The 19,390-nt window shown below is 47.5% G+C and overlaps 2 protein-coding genes across 2 annotated transcripts in view; one reads left to right on the forward strand and one right to left on the reverse strand.

Moving 5' to 3' along the window:
• The first annotated feature begins 1,411 nt into the window (after positions 1–1,411).
• Positions 1,412–8,465, forward strand: XPA (XPA, DNA damage recognition and repair factor). Its single transcript, XM_048291920.1, has 6 exons — positions 1,412–1,669; positions 2,047–2,178; positions 4,252–4,357; positions 5,964–6,129; positions 6,764–6,881; positions 8,235–8,465. The coding sequence occupies exons 1-6, from the start codon at positions 1,492–1,494 to the stop codon at positions 8,381–8,383; spliced, it is 849 nt and encodes a 282-aa protein (XP_048147877.1). The 5' UTR covers positions 1,412–1,491; the 3' UTR covers positions 8,384–8,465.
• Positions 8,466–12,920: 4,455 nt separating this feature from the next.
• Positions 12,921–19,390, reverse strand: part of NCBP1 (nuclear cap binding protein subunit 1) — a 32,038-nt gene continuing 25,568 nt past the window's right edge. Inside the window, exons 21-23 of the mRNA XM_048292604.1 lie at positions 16,816–16,959; positions 16,286–16,399; positions 12,921–15,413 (exon numbers count right to left, since the gene is read on the reverse strand). Coding sequence (XP_048148561.1) covers positions 15,300–15,413; positions 16,286–16,399; positions 16,816–16,959 — 372 coding nt within the window. The 3' untranslated portion in view covers positions 12,921–15,299. The remainder of the gene's footprint in view (positions 15,414–16,285; positions 16,400–16,815; positions 16,960–19,390) is intronic.

Genomic DNA, 19,390 nt, shown 5'->3' on the forward strand with positions numbered 1-19,390 from the left:
TCTGCGACAAGAGAAGTATTTTAATTGACGGGAGGAACTATCTACCACTCATGCAAGTATTAGAACCACTTAAAATGTCTTCATCTGCATTTCTGTACGTGTGTGTGTATACATATATATATATATGGAGATATATATAAAAATTTCCCAGAAGCAAGATGTTCTTTTCACAGCGTTTACAGCACACTCTGCTGGCTGTTGTCGAAAGTTAATGCCAAGCGAGGACGACAAGCTAAAAAGAAATAAAATGTTTTAGGACACAGCAGAAGCACAATCCATGCAGGTAATTACCGCGGGCATTTGAACGGAGAGGCACAAGGGACGTATTCTGGGAGCAGCAAGGAAGGGTTGGCAGAAAACTAGTTTAGTTTCACGGAAGAGTGTGAGCTTTTCTTCTTTTTTTTTTTTTTTTTTTTTTGGGGGGGGGGGGGTGGGGGGGAAAGCAAGGCTTCTCCCTGTGCTGAGGTCATCCCGTTTCAGCATGGAGGCAGGGAGCACGCATCTGTGCCAGTGCCTCCATTTCCGTTCCGTCAAGGACAGGGCAGGCATTGCCTGACGGGCGGGCGAGGATCACTGGCTGCTCGGCATTAAGTGGCTTTATATGAAAGTGGCTTAGAGCCACATTTGCATGACAAAGCCATTTGCGCGTCCCTCGTCAATAAGGGAGGCTGCAGCCTCCATTTATCCTCCCTTGCGTGGAACACGCGAAACCATTAAGGGCAGGACGGGGATTTTGTAAGGAAAGCGCCCATTCCCCGCGCCGAACGAGGCTGGGATCACGGCGGGCTGCGCACAGCAGGAGCAGGGGCTGGGGAGAATGCTCCAGTACAGTTTTCAGGGCAGAAAACGTGGCCGGGGCCGTTTCCGGCCGAGAACCAACCTCGCGCAGGGCTGTGGCGGGGCCGGGCCGGGCGGACAAAAGGGGCATTGCTGGGTGACGCTGCTGAGGAATTCCTGCCGGGCGGGGCGGGATTTATGGCTTTTTTTTTTCCACGGGGCCGCTCGGGCCCGAGGCGGGAGACGGTGCGGAAAGCGCAGGGTCATCATCGGCTCCCCTCCCCCAGTCCGTCCCCTCCCCGGTCCCGCAGTCCCGTCCCGGTCCCGATCCCGGCACAACCGCCCCCCCCCCCCACCCGACACCGGCCCCCCCCCCGGCCCGCGCGCCCCCCGCCCCCCACCCCCGCGCGCCACGCGGGCCGCGGGCCCCGCCCCGCCGCCTGGCCGCGCGCGCCCCCCCCCTCCCCTCCCCCCTCGCGCGCCCTCCCGGCGCGCCCCGCGCGGCGGCGGCGGGGCGGGGCCCCCGCCCTGGCGGCTCGCGAGGAGGGGCGGGGCGGCGGCTGCGCGCCTGCGCGGGCGGCCTCGCCCCTTCTGTGGCCACCCCCGCCCCCCGCCCTGCGCAGGCGCAGTGCGGCGGCGGCTCGGCGAGGGGAAGGGCGAGAGCGGCTGCCGGAGCGGGGGGGACCACGGGGCTCCGCCGCTCCCGCCGCCGCCATGGCGGGCGCGGCCCCGGCCCCGGCCCACGAGCAAGATCACGAGCAGGAGACTTCGGCCGCGGCGGGCGAGCGGCCGCACCTCTCAGCGGCGGCGCTGGCGAAGATTGAGCGGAACCGGCAGCGGGCGCTGGCACTGCGGCAGGCGCGGCTGGCGGCCCGGCCCTACCCTGCCGCAGGTCGGATGGCGGCGGCGGCGGAACGGGCGAGTCCCCGCGCCTTTTTCTTTCTCTTTTTCAGGGGGGAGGTTTCGAGAGGGGAACGGCGTGGGGAAAGGGGGCGCCGCCGGGCGTGAGGCGGTGGGGGCGGCGGGCGGGGGGGGGTGGGGGGGCGGTAGGGTGGCTGGAACGGGGTGGGGGTTGGGGGGGAGAATCCGCCGCGGCGCGCGAGGGGCCCCCCCTCCCCCCACATGTGTGGGGGAGGGGGGGCCTTTGCACGCGCGCGCTCTCCGCGCGGCCCCCCGCCTCGCGCGCGCGGCGCGGCGGGGGCGGCCGCGCGCGCCCCCTGCCGGCGGCGGCGCTTTAACGCAGCGCCCGCCTCGTTTGTGCTCCCGCAGGCGGCGGCGCGCGGGCGCGGGCCCTCCCCAAGGTCGTGGACACGGGAGGGGGATTCTTCCTGGAGCAGGAGGAGGAGGAAAACGAGGAGAAGGAAGAGCGCGGCGCCGGCGAGAAAATCGTGCACCCACCCGGTAATTAAGAAAAAAATCCGTAGGGAGCGGCGGGGGTTTGGCGGGGAGGCGGCGGGAGGAGGCGGCGCCGCGTGCGCGGGGCTGGCGGGGGAGGGCAGGAAGGCGCGGGGGCGACAGTGAGCCGGCTCCGGCCGCGCCAGCGGGGCGGGATGGATGGGCGCCTTTTTTTTTTTCCCGGGCTTTTTTTACTCTCCTTTCTTACCCTCTTTTTCTTTCTTTTTTTCTCCTTTTTTTGTCCTTTTTTTTTTTTTTTTCGCCACCCCTCTTTCTCCTTCACACGTTTTTCTGGATGTGCTCGATTAGTGGCGCGTCCAATTCTTTTCAGCATTAAATCGGCTATAGCAAATGCGCGGTAATTAAAAATGAAGAATTTTAAGCCGCGGAAGTGGGACACAGCAAGTGCCCTTGGGTATAGCACATTTTAATATTTTTTTTCCCCCATAAACGTTATTTCCATTATTTCTTTCGGGGAATCTGAATTTTAAGACCGACAAGAGAGTAAATTTGCGCGGCTTTGTCGGTTGTGGGAATTTTGGGATTGATGTGGTTTGTGCCAAGACCGGAGCGCTGCTGCAGTGCCAGCTTTTATCGTTATAAAACGTGCTGGCGCCAAGTTACTGATCGTTCGGTGGAGGATTTCAGCACATTGCCTTGCGATATTCTCCCCCCCCCCCCCCAAAAAAAAGCGAATGGAGAAGTAAGGGTCCCAAAATAGATCGACTTTCTTCTCTGGGATTGTCTTTGTCTTGCTTTGTTCTGCTTGAATCAGCTGCGGGGCTGTTGGTGCAGTGTATCTCTTTGTTAGAAATCAGCACCAGATTTCATTAACAGTGTAAACAATTAGCAGCCCTGCTTCTTTTGATGGGCTAATGTTTAACAATAAATTACAGTAGATCTGGGATGCCTTTACACTGGGCGTATTTTTTGCTGTGTAATTCATAACGTCATTGTCTTAATAAAATGTCTTCGTGTTCGGGAGCACTGCCTTAAATGATGGAATGTGATGTAAGAGTATGAAATGACTGTAAAGTACTGAGCATCCGGCTGTCGCTAGTAGGACTGAATTTACATAAAATGTCGTCTTTGCTGGATCGGATCTGCTATAAATGCAAACGCAATTAAAATGTATGGTGCTGCATGTCAACCATTAATCTTCTGCTTCAGGTGTTCCTAAAATTCCACAGCACTGTCTCACTTTCAGATTTCAAAACTGTATAGAAATGTTAATTTTCTGATAGAATACCAATGTTACTGTTCAAGGAATGTTCCTTATAGCTCTTATTCCCTGAATCGGTGTTTCTTGGTGTCCTATGGAACATAAAAGCAGATGGTGATGACGCTGGAGGTGATCCGCCCGTTGAGGATGCGGCCAGAAGCAGTGGCTGGCGCTGAGATGAGTCTGGGCTTGGAGCAGTGCTGAGAGGGCTTGGGGAGAGGATTGTAGTGGAGCTCCATCCCCATTCCACTCCTAGCAGCTCTCTGGCCATCCACCTCCGTTTCTGCCAGCTGGAACGGACAAGAACCTTGCCAACTGCCCCAGGCTTCCACTGAGCTCGTTTAGGGAGAGGCAGGTGTGGCTGAGCTAGGAAAAAAACTGGAGCAGAGCTGAGAGAACTATGATGCCAGCGCAGCTCCTGTAGTTTCCTGCTCTAGCCACCCTCTTCAAACTGAATCCCTTCTTTGCTTCCTCCTGTTTCTGCCTGCATGCCCTCTATAAATCAGGGCATATTTTGGGAGGGTCTGAACAGGAAGTAGCAGGAGGGGATATGAAGCACTTTGTGGGAGACATGTGGAGAATTTTTTTAAACAATGGCTAAGTTAAACTTGGATTTAAATGTTGAAATTTAGTACTTGAAACTGAATTTACCAACAAAAAAACCCCATTCCAATAGAGATGGAGTTGTGTGGTAAATGGGTTTGAATTTGTACTGTATTGTTCTGAAAAACTTTTGATAGAGTGAAACTAGTTTGTAACATGCTTATGTGAATTCTAGTAAAGTTGCCTGTAATACCAATTCTAGATGCTTGTTTTTATCATTGTAGTCCCTTTAAAAAAGTATTTCTTTCCATTAGCACCCGTACTAGAATTTGACTATCTCATCTGTGGAGACTGTGGCAAAGAATTCATGGACTCCTACCTTATGCAGCACTTTGATTGCGCAACATGTGATAATTGCAGGTATTACAAATAATCAGGAGAGAAGCACTATTTTACATAAAGATTGCTGGCTATAATTCAGTGAGTTACAGTCTTTAATTTAAAGAGGCTGTCAGCAAAGAGACATATTTTAGTAACTTCAAAAAAATGTAAATGAAAGTTGACTGATACCCTGTGTATTTTCCATTATGGAATTGAATCACAGATTGTCTCATAAGCCTGCCTTAGGATAGGGGACATCAGTGGATTTTCATACGACATTATGGAAATAGGATGTCATGAGAGCAGTTGGTGTGTTTGTCAGTGTGAAAATTTATGTTTGGCTGCCGACTGGAGCCATTTAAAAACCTGATGGAACGCAAATATCTGCTCTCTGAAGTAGAGCAGGGATTAGGACAGTGTTTGCAGTCCCAGTGTTTTAACCCAAGTGAAGTTGGTACTTTGGTCAGCATGGGTGTGCTGGAAGCACAGCAGCCAAAGGGCAGAGCCGCCATGGGAGGTTACTGGTTGGCCTGCGGGGTAAGCAGGAGTTCGACCTTGAGAGCAAGCTCTTATCTTTAATAGAAAACGCTCCAAAAGCCATCAAGATAACCAGGGCAATGAAACCAACGGCAGCAGCTGGCTGCCCGTGTGTGTAAGAATGAATTGGGTGAATGAAAGAAAAAGGGAGGCAGGAGTTCTGGGAGCCTACCCAGTTACTGCAGGGAGTGGTTAGGGGTGTGCACGTGGTGTAGGCAGTTCACAGTCATACTGGAGGCAAAGTTCTGTTGCGGAAGTTACAGTGAGTAGGAAAAGGATGTTAAGGACAGGACTTGGAACCTTTGGAATTCTTTTCCTCTGGTCTAAGCTCTTGTAGCTGATGGCTGGAGTGTCCTTGGTGCATTAGCTGTTACTGTGAACTTTGAATTCTAGTAAAGCTACATTTACAGCAGTACTTCCTTGATGACCGTTGTTAGCACTTAGTGTTTGGCAGATTGTTCAGCTCAAGCAATTCAAGTTGTACTTCAGTCAGGATTGCGTAAATGTAATTTTTTCCATTAACTCCTAAATGCTGCTGTGGTTACAGAGTTTTTCATTATCTCTCTGGTAAAAGCTACAGTCTTTTAAAAGTCTGTGGTGGTTCTGCCTACTGTCTTGCATTATAGAAACAAGTGCTCTGTCTGTGTTGCTTATCAGTTTCTGAGATCTAGAAGCATATGGAGTGTGTGTATTCTCAGGTGATCTGACCTGTGTCACATTACGCATTCTTTCTGTCTTGACCATGTCAGTCAGGCTTATACCTCTGTCCTCTTGGATTGCATCTAGGTTAGGTGAATACCTGAAATTACTCATACTCATTTTAAGTTTCAGTTATTCCCTCTTGTAATAAAATAGAAGAAAAGCCTTTGTAGAAGAGCAGGCTTCTCAGCCTGTGTTTGCTAAAATGGGGGGAATTTTTAAACACTTAATTTCAGTAAGTCTAGTCTGGAGTTTAGCTAGACTTTTGGAATCCAAAGTTATTTGCATGCATAAAAAACAGGATTAGGGCTACCTGTATTTCAGGAATGTTAGAAAGAATGGGGGCTTAGATGTTGAGAACCTGTGGTTTAAGGGTGTAGCTTTCTCATCATTATTTTACATCTTGCAGAGATGTTGAAGATAAACATAAGCTTATAACAAGGACAGAAGCGAAAGAAGAGTATCTCCTTAAAGACTGTGACTTAGACAAGAGGGAACCAGTGCTCAGATTCATTGTGAAGAAAAACCCTCATAATTCACGATGGGGTGAAATGAAACTTTATTTAAAACTACAGGTATATAAACTTACTGTGTTTCAGACCGTTTTTTACCTTTGTACAGCTTTGGTTGTCTACTTGGTACCTGAATGATTTTGTCAAAGCTAAGTGTGTTATGTATGGCTTGTTACAGTTAAATGGTTGCGGTCCAAGTTGTGAAAATAACTGGTTTTGAGAGCATTTTAAAGATGTTCATTGAGCAGAACTTTAGTGGGTTGCACAACTACAAGTCACAAAGCACATGGCCCTTCAGTGCTACTCTGAAGTGCATGGGGCAGTTGCAGCTGTATGTGGCCTTTTGTAGCTGTGTTCACAGATTTGCCTGCAGAGGCAGCAGGAAAGGCAAGTGGATTTCCCAGGGCTCTTGTTATTTCTTGTTTGGTACTTCATAGGAATCATATTGCTTTAGTAAAACATGGGCAAAATTAGAGCTGGGTTTAAGTTTTCCTAAGTTACATCCAGCTGATACTAAAAACCAGTGTTGCCTCTTCCTGTGGAAGGGGAGTGCAGTCTTTGTGAGTCAAGAGCAGAGAGGTGGCAGAGGAAGATAGGTTGGTTTATGTATGTGTAGGGAAAAATTAAATTTGTGAGTTAGAATAGTTTACTTTTATCGTTTCAGGGGAAAAAAAAGGCATTTATGTCCATCCTGTAGGTAATCAAGCGTTCACTTGAAGTCTGGGGTAGCGAAGAAGCATTGCAAGAAGCAAAGGAGCTCCGCCGTGATAGCAGAGAGAAGATGAAACAGAAGAAGTTCGACAAGAAAGTTAAAGGTAAAGTGTTAAAATTACATACTTCAGTACCTGAAGTGTAGTTCTATTTAAATCTGTGTCTGTATCTGATTAAATTACTGAGATTCAGTGTGGCAGAATGGAGGTTTTCCAAGACTGGGGGTGAGCCTGGAGCAGTCTGGTCTGACCTCATAGCTGACTGTTTTGGGCAGTGTTGGACTGCACGACTGAGGTCCTTTCCAGCTTGAATTCTCCTGTTGTCCTGTGGACATGATGTGACAGAAATGAATTAAAATGGTTCATTATAGTGTTTTTCAAATTTTTGGGTATGACCCAGAATGTGCCATGGATTGCTCTTGATACTTCTGACTGTGGAAGACTGGGATTTTTGTGGCAGTGGGTTATAATTCTATGATAGCTTCAGGTGGAGTGGCTGTAATGAAGGTAGAAAACAGGTTTTCCTATTGTTCACAGCATTCCTAGCTGCTGTCTTTACTGCACTTTACTCTTCAGGTTTTTTTCCTAATAAATTAGTATTTAGAAGAGTATTTGATGGGTGGAACTTCTTGTGCCACCTGTAGCATCCGTGCTTTGCTTTGGGGTGGCATTTACAAGGGCAGAAAGCTCAAGCTGGCTGTATTGGTGTTTTCTGAAGGAGGCAGAACTTGAGACTGCACAAATAACCGCTGTCTGGGCCATTGATGTTGTGTGCACAGAAGGACTGGCAGCAGACTGTAGCCAAGATGCCAGAGTTCAGTGCAAGTACAGGCCTTAACGTGATGAAGTTTGCAGCCTGAATGGCTTGGCTCAAAATGTGACCACATTTTGCTGTTCAGTATGCTTGCCACCCGCTTGCAACATCCGAATAATATCTTGGGGTCTGCTGCCAGCTTGTGTGCTCTAGAGAACCCGCGGATTTCACTGCGGATGCTGCAGAGGCAACTCATATTATTGGGCATAAAGCTTAGAGAATGCCAAGTCATTTGGGAGGCTTACTGTGACCTGAATGAAAATGACTATTTCTTGGTCATGTAAAATAAATGAGGTGTTCTATAAAAACTTTTTCTTTGCATTCCACCGACCCCTTTTGGATACCTTTGAATGGCTTTGTGTAAAAAGGCAGCGAGCAACATGTCCTTAGTCCAGATGGAAAATCTTTGCCTGTGAGATCCCATGACAGTGTAGTTCTTGGCCTTTAAAATATGCAAACAAGGTGAGGATTGCAAGGCAAGTCAGAGCTTGTTCTTGCAAGAGCAGATTCTTTCCCACAATTTGTGAAGACAGGCAGCAAGCATATTGTCATCTGTAGGCCTCAGGAAGCTGGGTAGCTTGAGTTTTATTAAACATTATTCAAGATTTATTAAAATCTTAAAATGTTCTTGTATTTCTTACCAGAACTCCGCCGTGCCGTGAGGAGTAGTTTGTGGAAGAAAGAAGCTAGTATCCACGAACATGAATATGGACCAGAAGAAAACATTGATGAAGATACATATAAAAAGACATGCACTGTATGTGGTCATGAATTAACTTACGAGAAGATGTAGTGTTAACCTGTTGTTTTTTCAATTTTACTTTGTTTTTAATGGTATTTTATATTAAAGTCAAATAAATGCTAATTATGAACAAGCTGTTGCCAAATTCTATGAAGGTTTATATTTCTCAGTTGAAAGAAGCTCTGTGAAGAACAGTAGGCTTTGGCTTTTAAGCTAGATGTTAGGGTAGAATATAGCACGTTTGCAACAGTTCAACAGTTGGTGTCTTCCTGGTCAAAAGGTAAGTTTGTATCATTGTACTTGATGCACTGATGAAATGAAGGTGAACTTCTTCCACTGCTTTTCTGCTTCTGTCAGGAGGAAGGCTCTGTATTTTCTCCTGACTGTTGTCTGGTTTTCAGTTACTGGTCATGGGCAGGCAGAGGGCAACAAGCTGATAAAGCAGCACTTCTGGCAGTGGGAGACCATATCAGGAGGCAGGTTCTCCTTTGGCGTGGATACCCAACTCCGTAAAGGAGAATTCTCTCTTGAAAGGAAAGCTGCCTGCTCCTTGAGATGTTCTGACACATCCCTACTGTGTTTCGCAGGATAGAGTCCTTTTTTTTTTCTTTCCAATTTTGAACCAGAGACCAAGGTAAGGGTCAAGACTTGTCCTTGGGGCAAGAGGGAAATAGCATTCCACAGCAGGGTTCTTCTAAATGCACCTGAATGATGTTTGCTTTCAGTAGAGGGTGAATTTACTTTGAAGTTTAAATTTCAAATTCTCATTCTTGCAGCTGTTGGGGAATGCATGTGGAAATTGCTGAAGTGAAGGAACATGTTCTAGGGTAGTGGCTCTACATTTATTTATCATTGTAAATATGGCAGACTACAGGGAAGTCTCTGGAGACTTCCTTGGTGATCCTTGGCCACTGTGGCTGTGCAGAACTGAAATTTTCAGCAGGAAAACTATTGACATATTTGCCATTATGGAAATGTGATAGGATGACTCTGTAACTGGAGTGTTCCAAAGATGGTCATAAGCTCTTCAGAAGGGACAGGTGGGGAAGCAGAGGCAGTGGCTCTGTACATTAGGGAGGGTTTTGACTGTACAGAACCTAAGGGCAGTGATGAAAAGGTTGGGTGCCTGTGGGTGAGGATCAGGGAAAGGCCAACGAGGCAGACATCCCACGGGGAGTCTGTTACAGACCACCCAGCCAGGACAAAGGGGCAGATAGTGTTCTGTAAGAAGCTGGCTGGAGTTTCACAATCACTAGCCCTTGTTCTTGTGGGAGACTTTAATTTGTGGGATGTCTGCTGAAAACACAGGGGAGAGGAGGCTGTCTAGGAGGTTCCTGGAGTGTGTGGAAGAAAACGGACAGCTGGCAAGTGGGCTGACCAGGACAGTTACTTTTTGCAGTAGCCAGGAGGGGCATAACCCAGGCCCGCAGTTTGTCCTGTACCGCCTCGCACCATACACAGGGAGTGGGTGGAAGGGGGTCCTTCCCCATCAGGGTCACGCTGGGTTTCACCGGGTGGGCATTTGCATGTGGACTGATTGTCTTTCTTGCACACCGTTATTAATATTGACACTGTTCCTTCCTTACCTCGTTGCTGTTTCCAGTAAATTGTTCTTATCTCAACCCTTGATCTTTACCTGTTGTGCCTCTAATTCTCATCCCCATCCTGCTGGGGGGAGTGAGCAAGTTGTGCATGGTTTGGAATGTTTCAGTGGGAACACAACTGGGGAACACCATTCCTAAGCTACACCATGAGCATACCAGGGGCGGTGTCCTGGTAGATCTGCTGTTTATAACCAGAGAAGGGCTGGTGGGAGATGTGGCGGTTGGGGGCCATCTTGGGCATAGCAACCATGAAATTATAAGAGTTTTCAAACCTTGGGAAGTAAGGAATGGGGTTAACAAAACCTCTGCCTTGGGTTTCTGGAGGGTGGACCTTGGCCTATTTAGGACACTGGTTCAGAAAGTCCCTTGGGAAACAGTTTTAATAACAAAGGGGTCCCATGAAGACTGGTCCTGCTTTTAAGGGGGAAATCTTGAAAAGCGGAGGAGCAGACTGTCCCTATGTGCCGGATGATGAGCCATCGTGGAAAAAGACCAGCCTGGTCTTCCTGTTCATCCTGGCTGAACAGGATGCTTTTGCTGGAACTCTGAAAGAAGGGGCAGACAACTCAAGAAGAGTACCAGGATGATGGTAGGTCATGTAGAGAGAAGATGAGAAAGATGAAAGTTCAGCTGGAACTCAATCCAGCCACAACTGTGAAATAAAATAAAAAGTTTTTATAAATACTTTTAACAACAAAAGGAGGGTCAAGGAGAATCTCCATCTGTTATTGGACACAGAGGAGAACACTGTAATTAAGGACAAGGAAAAGGTTGAGATACTTGGGTTCTTTGCCTCAGTCTTTAACAGAAAGACCTGTTATCCTTGGGGCAACCGGACTCTGAGCTGGTACACAGGGCAGGGAGCAGCATAGACCTCCTGTAATCCAGCAGGAAGTAGTGACCTGCTCAGCCATTAGACCCAAGTCCATGGGACCAGATAGGATACACCCAAGGGCTCTGAGGGAGCTGGCAGAAGATCTCACTGAGCTGCTCTGCATCATTTATCATCAGTCCTGGATAACCAGGGAGGTCTGGGATGACTGGGTTGGCCAGTGGGACGCCCATCTACAAGAAGGGTTGGAAGGAGGATCTGGGGAACTGCAGGCCTGTCAGCCTCTGTGCTGGGGTGGAACAGATCATCTTGAGTGTGATCACACAGCACACGCAGGAAAACCAGGGGATTTGGCCCAGCCAACACAGGTTTGGGGAAGGCAGGTCTCGCCTGACCAACCTGGTCCCCTTTTATGACCAGGTGACCTGCCAAGAGAATGAGGGAAAGGCTGTGGATGTTGTCTACCTGGACTTCGGCAAAGCCTTTGGTACTGCCTCCCATAGCATTCTCCTGGAAAAGCTGGCAGCCCATGGCTTGGACAGGTGCATCGTTGCTGGGTTAAAAACTGCCTGCACAGCCAGGCCCAGAGAGCAGAGGTGAATGGTGTCACATCCAGCTGGGGGCTGGTCACCAGTGGTGTCCCTCAGGAACTAGTGTTAGGGCCAGTGTTGTTCAACATCTTGACTGATGATCTGAATGAGATCACCTGTACTCAGTAAATTCACTGATGACAGCAAGCTGTGTGGGAGTGTTGATCTGCTGAAGGGCAGGAAGGCTCTGCAGAGGGATCTGGATGGGCTGGATCAATGGGCCAAGGCCAAAGGTATGAGGTTCAATAAGGCCAAGTGCCAGGTCCTGCCCTTGGGTCACAACAACCTCGTTCAGGCTGGGGCAGAGTGGCTGGAAAGAGGCCCAGTGGAAAAAGACCCTATGGGTGCTGGCTAGCATCCGGCTGGGAGTGTGCCCAGGTCTCCAAGAAGGCCAATGGCATCATGGCCTGTACCAGCAAGTGTGACCGGCTTGGCACTGGTGAGGCCACACCTCAAGTTCTGTGTCCAGTTCTGGGCCCCTCAATTCAGGAAGAGTGTTGAGGTGCTGGAGTGTGCCCAGAGATGATCGATGGAGTTGGTGAAGGGCCCAGGAGCAGCTGAGGGAACAGGGCTTTTTCAGCCTGGAGAAAAGGAGGCTCAGGGGTGATCTTACGCTCCCTGCAACTCTGAAAGGAGGGTGTAGCCAGCTGGGGGTCAGTCTCTCCTCCCAGGCAACTACTGACAGGACAAGAGGACATGGGGCCTCAAGCTGCACCAGGGAAGGTTCAGGTCAGACATCAGGAAGATTGCCTTACAGAAAGGGTTGGACGTTGGAATGGGCTGCCCATGGAGGTGGTGGAGTCACCATGCCTGAAGGTGTTCAAGGAAAGACTGGACATGGCAGTTAGTGCCATGGTATTGTTGACTTGGTGATGTTCAGTCATAGGTTGGATTTGATGACCTCAGAGCTCTTTTCCAACCTAATTGAGTCTGTGGTTTTGTTAGAGGAGACAAGGTGCCTGGGAAGGGCAGATGATGTTTCAATAACAGGTCTTCACTTTTCTAATGTTCTCATCTGCAGCTATGTAGTAACCTGCCTGCCCACCAAGCAGAGAGGGATTTAGGGCCTTGCAAGACCTAAGGAAGTGGCACGGGGGCTTGTCTAGACGAGGGAGGCAGGTCCCAGCAGCGCTTGTGGAGGTAGTCCTCCATGTCATGGTTTCACGACCCTGTCTTGGGTACCTAAACTCCTCTCCAGGGCAGATGGGGATGGTCACTGACTATTGCCCTACTGTGGGCATGCTGCAGCATGCCCCCCACCCCGCAGCAAGCACCACCAGCCCACACCCTCCTGATCTCCTGCAGCAGAGGACAGGAGGTGGCAAGGGAGAGGGAGAATTCCTACAACAGCACCTCCTTGCACCTAGCAGCACCTATGCTTGCCTCACATGGCTGCAGGTGGGGCAGCGTGTTAGACCAGCTGTAGTGCAAGGAGTGTTAGTCAGGGTACCAGCACGAGTGCCGGGAAACAAAACTGCTTAATCCCCTCTGCATTTAACACCAGCATAACCCAGCAAGACTGCTTTGCTTCAGTGTCCCCCAAAGAGACTGGACAAACACTCTCAGCAGCAACCTGCTTCACCTTCATTTATTTTTGTCTTAAAGTGTGCATTTTTTTCCAACCACACCACATTTCTACATCATCTTTACACTATCCACCACTTCATGCTTCAGCAGTTCCAAGTTTCTTCAGTTAGCTGCTGGTATCACTACATAAGTGTTTCACTCTCTTTTCTACAGATTCAGCCAATTTCTCAGTCAAATCAGGTGTACACCATTAGAACTAAAAGAAGGTGAAGGTGTCCAACAGACTCAAGAAATGCAATCAAAGCCCATGCTCAAAGCTTGGCATGATTGAAACTTAAATCAATTTTGAAAGACATTGCTATTTGGTTTTAAAACACAGGATTACACTCAAGCATTTGCGACTGTATCCCCAGCATCAGTATTTGTCAAGGCTCAAAGTTACAGGTTTGCAAGTTCTAACTGCATTACCGATTTTACAGAAGTCACATTTATAGTCAGAACCCTCACCATTAGTTAATATCAGAACTGATACTGACCCAAGCCAGTGAAAAAAACTATTAAACTCCAATTAAAACCTTTAAAGTATTAAATGTTTCCTAAAAATAAAAAAACAACAAGAAACCCTATTTGATTACTCAAGAACATTAACAGAGAAAGATCTGAAGCATTAAGTTCATGCATGACTGACAAAATCCTTGCATAAAGCAAATTTACAACAAATAACAGTACACCCTGAAAGAATGGGGGGAGCAGGGGAATCAGTTAAGTCAGAAAGGGCAAGCAGAAAAAGCAGAAGTAACAGATCTAAGTCTATGAGGATATATCAGATTGCTACAGGCCACACACAAACTTAAGTGAACAGTCAAAACAAAATGTTCCATTTTTTACCCTCCTTGCTTGGTCAGGAGGCCATTGGTCAATGTACACATGAAATGCATTTCTAGGTATAATACCTGAAAAAATAATTTGTACAGGAACAAAATTACTCAAAGCACGGAATTTCCTAAGCTAAAACTAAACAGCACTGGGTATGAAACTCTTTAAAACATTCACCTGCAAAATGAAGAGACCATAAACAGCTTGGAAGCCCCCTGCACACTGATGGACCTGAGCACCTAAGGCAGGATCTTTGCCATTCACTGCTGCTCACCATGGTACAGAACACTCTGGTTTGGCTCTAATGTACCTCATGTTACTGGCCTAACTCAAAACTAAGCCTACTCTATTTTCAGTTGTGTTCTCCCAGTCTAAGTCTCCTGTAATGTATCAATTTGGCATTAAAACACTTTCTGAAGCCATGGGAGCAACATGCTGCCATCACATTTTAAAGCAAGGGAAGCGTAGCAGATGCAGCAGTTGTTGCCAAGCCAGATGAGGTGAGAGCACTTGGTTGATCCACTGTCACTAACCAGAAAGATTTCTGACATCCTGCAGGCCTGCAGGTCCAGCCCAGTGCAAATGTGACAGTCCAACGAGTTACAGGCCGAAGGAAAAAAAAAATGAACTCAGCACTGTCCTGTCCCCTTCCTGGCATCTGGGACTGGAGCTCCCAACGCTCAGGTAAGGCTTGCAGCATGGACGTCAAAAGTTTGTTCCACTCCAGCTCTTGCTTACTGTCTCTGTTTATCAGTGAAGACTGCTACCAAGAGCAGTTCATGATTTCTTGACCACACTGCAAAAAGAATTGCATTTTTCAGAAGTGGTCCATGAAACTTCTCTACTGACTGTTTTCAGATACTGTAATAAGACACTAGACAATACATTTAAAAAACATATTTCAACTGTATTACATGTTCTTTCAAAGTTTGAAAATCTATCTGGCTTGGTAATAAAACAAATTTGTATGCTCTATGCTACTTTGAAAACGTGTTTCACATGCCCAAAGTTAAGACAGTTTTCCTATGCATATACTAGAGAACTTATCACATTGCTCACTGAGAAGGTGCATCCCCTTTCATACTCACAAAACACTACAAATTATTCCTCATTTCTGCAATTAATTTGATTTAAGGGACAAACAGAGGTAACAAATTAAATTGCTTGGGGTTGGCTTTTTTTGTTGTGAGGTTAGGAATTTTTTGGGGGGGGGGGGAGGTGTGCCTGATTTTTATTTTTACATAGCAAGAGGGGAGAAATAAAATTACTATCATGAAGCAAAGAGTCAAACTAAATTAAAAGACAACAAAAGGAATTAATACTTTACTTCACAAATATCCCCTATTAGTCGTATCTTTTAAGGCTTACGATGCTTACACAGTTTGTTTTTTTTACAATACTCTATTATTTTATATAGGAGCACATGAAAGCCAGTTTTAGTCAAAAAATTCTTCCATCCCCATGTTAAGTTTTGCCATTAAAAAAAAAATTAAATTCACTAAAGTCCTGCAGACAAGACTGTGTCCGTGAATGATCCCTCAGGCCTGCAGAGCACAGAACTGCTGAAACACAGCCAGAATGTGGTGGTCAAGTTCAGCTGTAAACAGGAGGTTCTCTAGTGTCACCATGTACTGCTGGATTATCTGGTGGTGCTGGCAGATAAAAAAACAAAAACAAACCACATATGTTTACTGTTTTTATATTTATATCGGAATAGACAGAGAAGTCAAGATATGTAAGAACCACAAATACTCTTATCTGAATTGTTTAGCACATTTCATTTCCACAACATAGCAGCCATGGGTAAGAAAAGCACAATACAGAGCCACTACTAACTCCAAGAATAAAGCCTGTGCTGAAATCCTGCCTTCTGTTCCCTGTAACTCTTTCTGAATTGTGTGCAGGACACAATGCCACTGCAAGTATCTTAGGAAAATCATGGTATTTCCTTTCCTCTGAAGACACATCTACTACCATGGAAGGGATCAACCCAAGGGAGAATTACACCACACCTCCCATTCTTCAACATATCTTGTGCTCACACAGGTATAACTTCCTGTAACTAGTCACTTTTATCCAGCCACCTGTGCTTGTTAACTGATTTAATACAGAGCCAAATATTCAAAAAGTATGTTTAGGAGGTATTTATGCACCTCACTAAAAGGAATCCTGCAACATTTCAATTCACTTATTTAAAACATGTCTATTTTAGCATTCTTGTTTGTTCACAGCTTTGCCCTTACTATAAACACACAGTTAAGTGGAAGTCTGTGAAATTCATAATCACATCTTGAAATATTTTTGCAGTATTCTTACAGCAAGGGAATTCTCTGCTTAGGATCAGTCACTCCACTGGACTGTGGCAGAGCTAGAGAGTTGTGACCCGACCCCATACCAGCCTTTGGGAAAATGTGCTGCTGCGACCTACTGCTACTCTCATGGAGCACTCAGCTCTCCATCAACGAACTTCCCCAATCCAGCACGGCCCTGCCAACAGCCTTCCAAACTGAGAAATGAGACTTACCTGCAGGAAGATCTGCTGCAACCTCTCTATACAGCTCTTGTACCAAGGTGTAAATACATCAATTCCACCAGTCTCGCAGCGCACTAAATGCTCCGTTAGCAACATAATGAAACGCTGCAGTAGAGGGGAAAAAAACCCAAACTTATTCATTCTCATCAAATTAAAGCAGAATCCTAACCTCAGGTAAAAGGATCTGGTGTCAGAAGCTTTGAACAGCACTGTGGGAATAATTATTTTGCTTGGCAAACACTGAACTTACTATGAACATAAACCAGTTACTTTCTGGTTATTCAGGAAAGTGTGTGGTAGCAGAACTTCTCTGCTCCTAAGCAGAGGAAACTCATCAAATCCTTCTCAGAGCCAGTCTTTGCAGAGGGATGATCTGGACTGACTCTCACCCATGGTAAACTCATCAACCACTTTCCACATTCTTATTCCAAGAAGATGCCCAAGATACAAGTGATGCTGAAAGCTTGTAAATCAAGTTAACTTCTAAAGCTAAAGTAAGAAGAGACTTTGCCTGTCCTTACCTGGAATATAACAAGGAAGAGATTCTTCTGCTCACTCTGAGCTGACTCTACTTTTTCCTGCAAGCGCTCTATCTGCTCTTCCAGTGGTCCATCTTCCCGATCGGTGCTTCGGTCGTCATCATCATCGTCGTCATCACTGTCTCGCTGTAAATGACAACAATACAGGACTTAACCAGTCATTTGGCAGGTGTGGATACCATTAATACCCTCCAGTTCCACGTGTGAAAAGGTCTGCAGAACAACTGAAGACCAGCACAGAATTCCAGATAAAAACTGGGAAGGAAAAATGCCAATATGGGAAAGCCCTGAAAAAAATCAGTATCAAGATTTCAGAGAAACTAGAGCAAGCATAAAGGTTTACCAGAATTAAGGGGTTTTCCTCTAGGAAAGTGCCATGGCTGACGGCCCAGCTGAGGCGCCTCTACACCAGGGCATGCAGCATGGGCAACAAACAGGAGGAGTTGAAAGCCACTGTACTGCTGGAAAGTTATGACCTTGTTGTCGTTCCTGAAACTCGGTGGGATGGATCCCATGACTGGAGCGTGACTAACAATGGTTACAGGCTGTTCAGAAGGGACATGGAAGGAAGGAGAGGCAGAGGGATTGCCCTTGACATCAAGAGCTGGATTGAGTGTGGAGAGCCTCTGAAGAACAGCCATGAGCAAGTCGAAAGCTGGTAGGTAACGAAGCGAGACTGAGAACAAAGGGACCTTTTGGGTGGAGTCTGTGACAGGCCCCCAGTCAAGAAGAGCCTTCTGACAAAGCCTTCTTGCTCCAGCTGCAGGAGGCATTGTGCTCGCAGGCTCTTGTGCTGCTGGGGGACTTTAACCACCCCTGCACATGCCAGAAAAGGAGCTGCAGGCAATCCTCGAGATTCCTGGAATACATGGAGGATAAATTCCTGACCCAGGTAATAGACAGCCCTACAGTAGGGGAGGTGTCACCAGATCTCTTGGTCACCAACACAAGAGGGCTAAAGGGGGACGTCAAGATTGGAGGCAGCCTGGGAGGCAGTGATCAGGCCCTGGTGGAGTTCACAGTCCTGAGGAATATGGGTCAGGAAAGGAGTCAAGAGAGGCCCCTGAACTTTAGGAAAGTAGATTTTCAGCTTTTCAGGGATATAGTCAATGAGATCCCTTGGGAGTCTGCCCTCAGGGGCAAGGGAGAGGAACAGAGCAGGCAGATCTCCCTAAGAGAGCAAGAGCTTGCAATCCCCAGGAGCAAGAAATCAAGACACAGAAGGTGGAAGACTGGCATGGCTGAGCAGGGAACTGCTGGTCAAACAAAAAGGAAAGAAGCAAATGCAGAAACAGTGGAAACAAGGACATGTAACCTGGGAAGTGCACAGAGACAAAGTTTGGTTGAGTAGGGATGGGGTGAGGAAGGCCAAGGCACAGCTGGAACTGAAGCTGGAAAGGTTCACAAAGAATAACGGGAAGGGCTTCTAGAGGTATGTCAGCCAGAAAAGGGAGGTCAAAGGAGGTGTGTCCCCTGATACACAGTGCTGCTACACTGGTAACAACAACTGAGGAGAAGGCTGAGCTACTCAAGAACTTCTTTTTCTGCAGTCTTCAATGGTAACCCCTCTTCCCATGTGTTTTAAGTGGATGAACAGCAGGAGGGGGCTGGGGGAGCAAAGTCTCTCCCACTTTAAGTACAGATCAGGTTAATGATCACCCGAAGAACTTGAACATACTTAAAGTCTATGGAGCCCAATGAGATGCATCCCAGAATCCTGAGGGAACCAGCTGATGTAGTTGCCAAACCACTCTCCATGACATTTGAAAAGTTGTGGCTGTCAGGTGAAGTCCCAGGTGACTGGAAAAGGGAAAACATTGTACCCATCTTTAAAAAGGGTAGAAAGGAGGAGCCTGGGAACAACTGACCTGTCAGCCTCCCCTCCGTGCCTGGGAAGATCATGGAATAGATCCTGCTGGAAGCTGTACTAAGGCACATGGAGGACAGGGATGTGATTTGGGACAGCCAGCATGGCTTTACCAAGGGCAAGTCCTGCCTGACCAACCTGCAGGCCAGGCCTTCTATGATGGAGTGACTCCACTAGTGGACAAGGGAAGGGCAGCAGATGTCATTTATGAGGACTTTGACATTGTCCCCCACAACATCCTTCTCTCTAAATTGGAGAGAGATGGATTTGCTGGGTGAGCTGTTACACGGATAAGAAATCAGTGGCATCCAGAGGGTAGCGGTCAACAACTCTGAGTCGCAATCAGTGGGACACCAGTGACCAGCAGTGTCCCTCAGGGGCCTGTATTGGGACCAGTGTCACCTTGATTAATGACATAGGTAAAAGGGTTGAGTGCACCCTTATTGAGTTTGCAGATGACACCAAACTGAGCGGTGCTGTTGACACTCCTGAAGGACAGGATGCCAACCAGAAGCACCCGGACAAGCTCGAGAAGCGGGCCCATAGGAATCTCATGAGGTTTAACAAGACCAAGTGCAAGGTGCTGCTCCTGGGTCAGGACAACCCCCAATATCAGCACATCTGGGGATGAACAGATGGAGAGCAGCCCTGTGAGAAGGCCCTGAGGGTGCTGGGGGATGAGAGGCTGGA

The sequence above is a fragment of the Corvus hawaiiensis genome, chromosome Z, assembly GCF_020740725.1.
Source record: "Corvus hawaiiensis isolate bCorHaw1 chromosome Z, bCorHaw1.pri.cur, whole genome shotgun sequence".
Lineage (NCBI taxonomy): Eukaryota > Metazoa > Chordata > Aves > Passeriformes > Corvidae > Corvus > Corvus hawaiiensis.

What these genes read in the sequence shown, in the direction of transcription:
- XPA (XM_048291920.1), top strand. Translation starts at nt 1,492, where the DNA reads ATGGCGGGCGCGGCCCCGGCCCCGGCCCACGAGCAAGATCACGAGCAG. An exon ending in CCGGCCCTACCCTGCCGCAG is followed by an intron (nt 1,670 to 2,046) that starts GTCGGATGGCGG and finishes GTGCTCCCGCAG; the next exon opens with GCGGCGGCGCGCGGGCGCGG. An exon ending in GTTCGACAAGAAAGTTAAAG is followed by an intron (nt 6,882 to 8,234) that starts GTAAAGTGTTAA and finishes ATTTCTTACCAG; the next exon opens with AACTCCGCCGTGCCGTGAGG.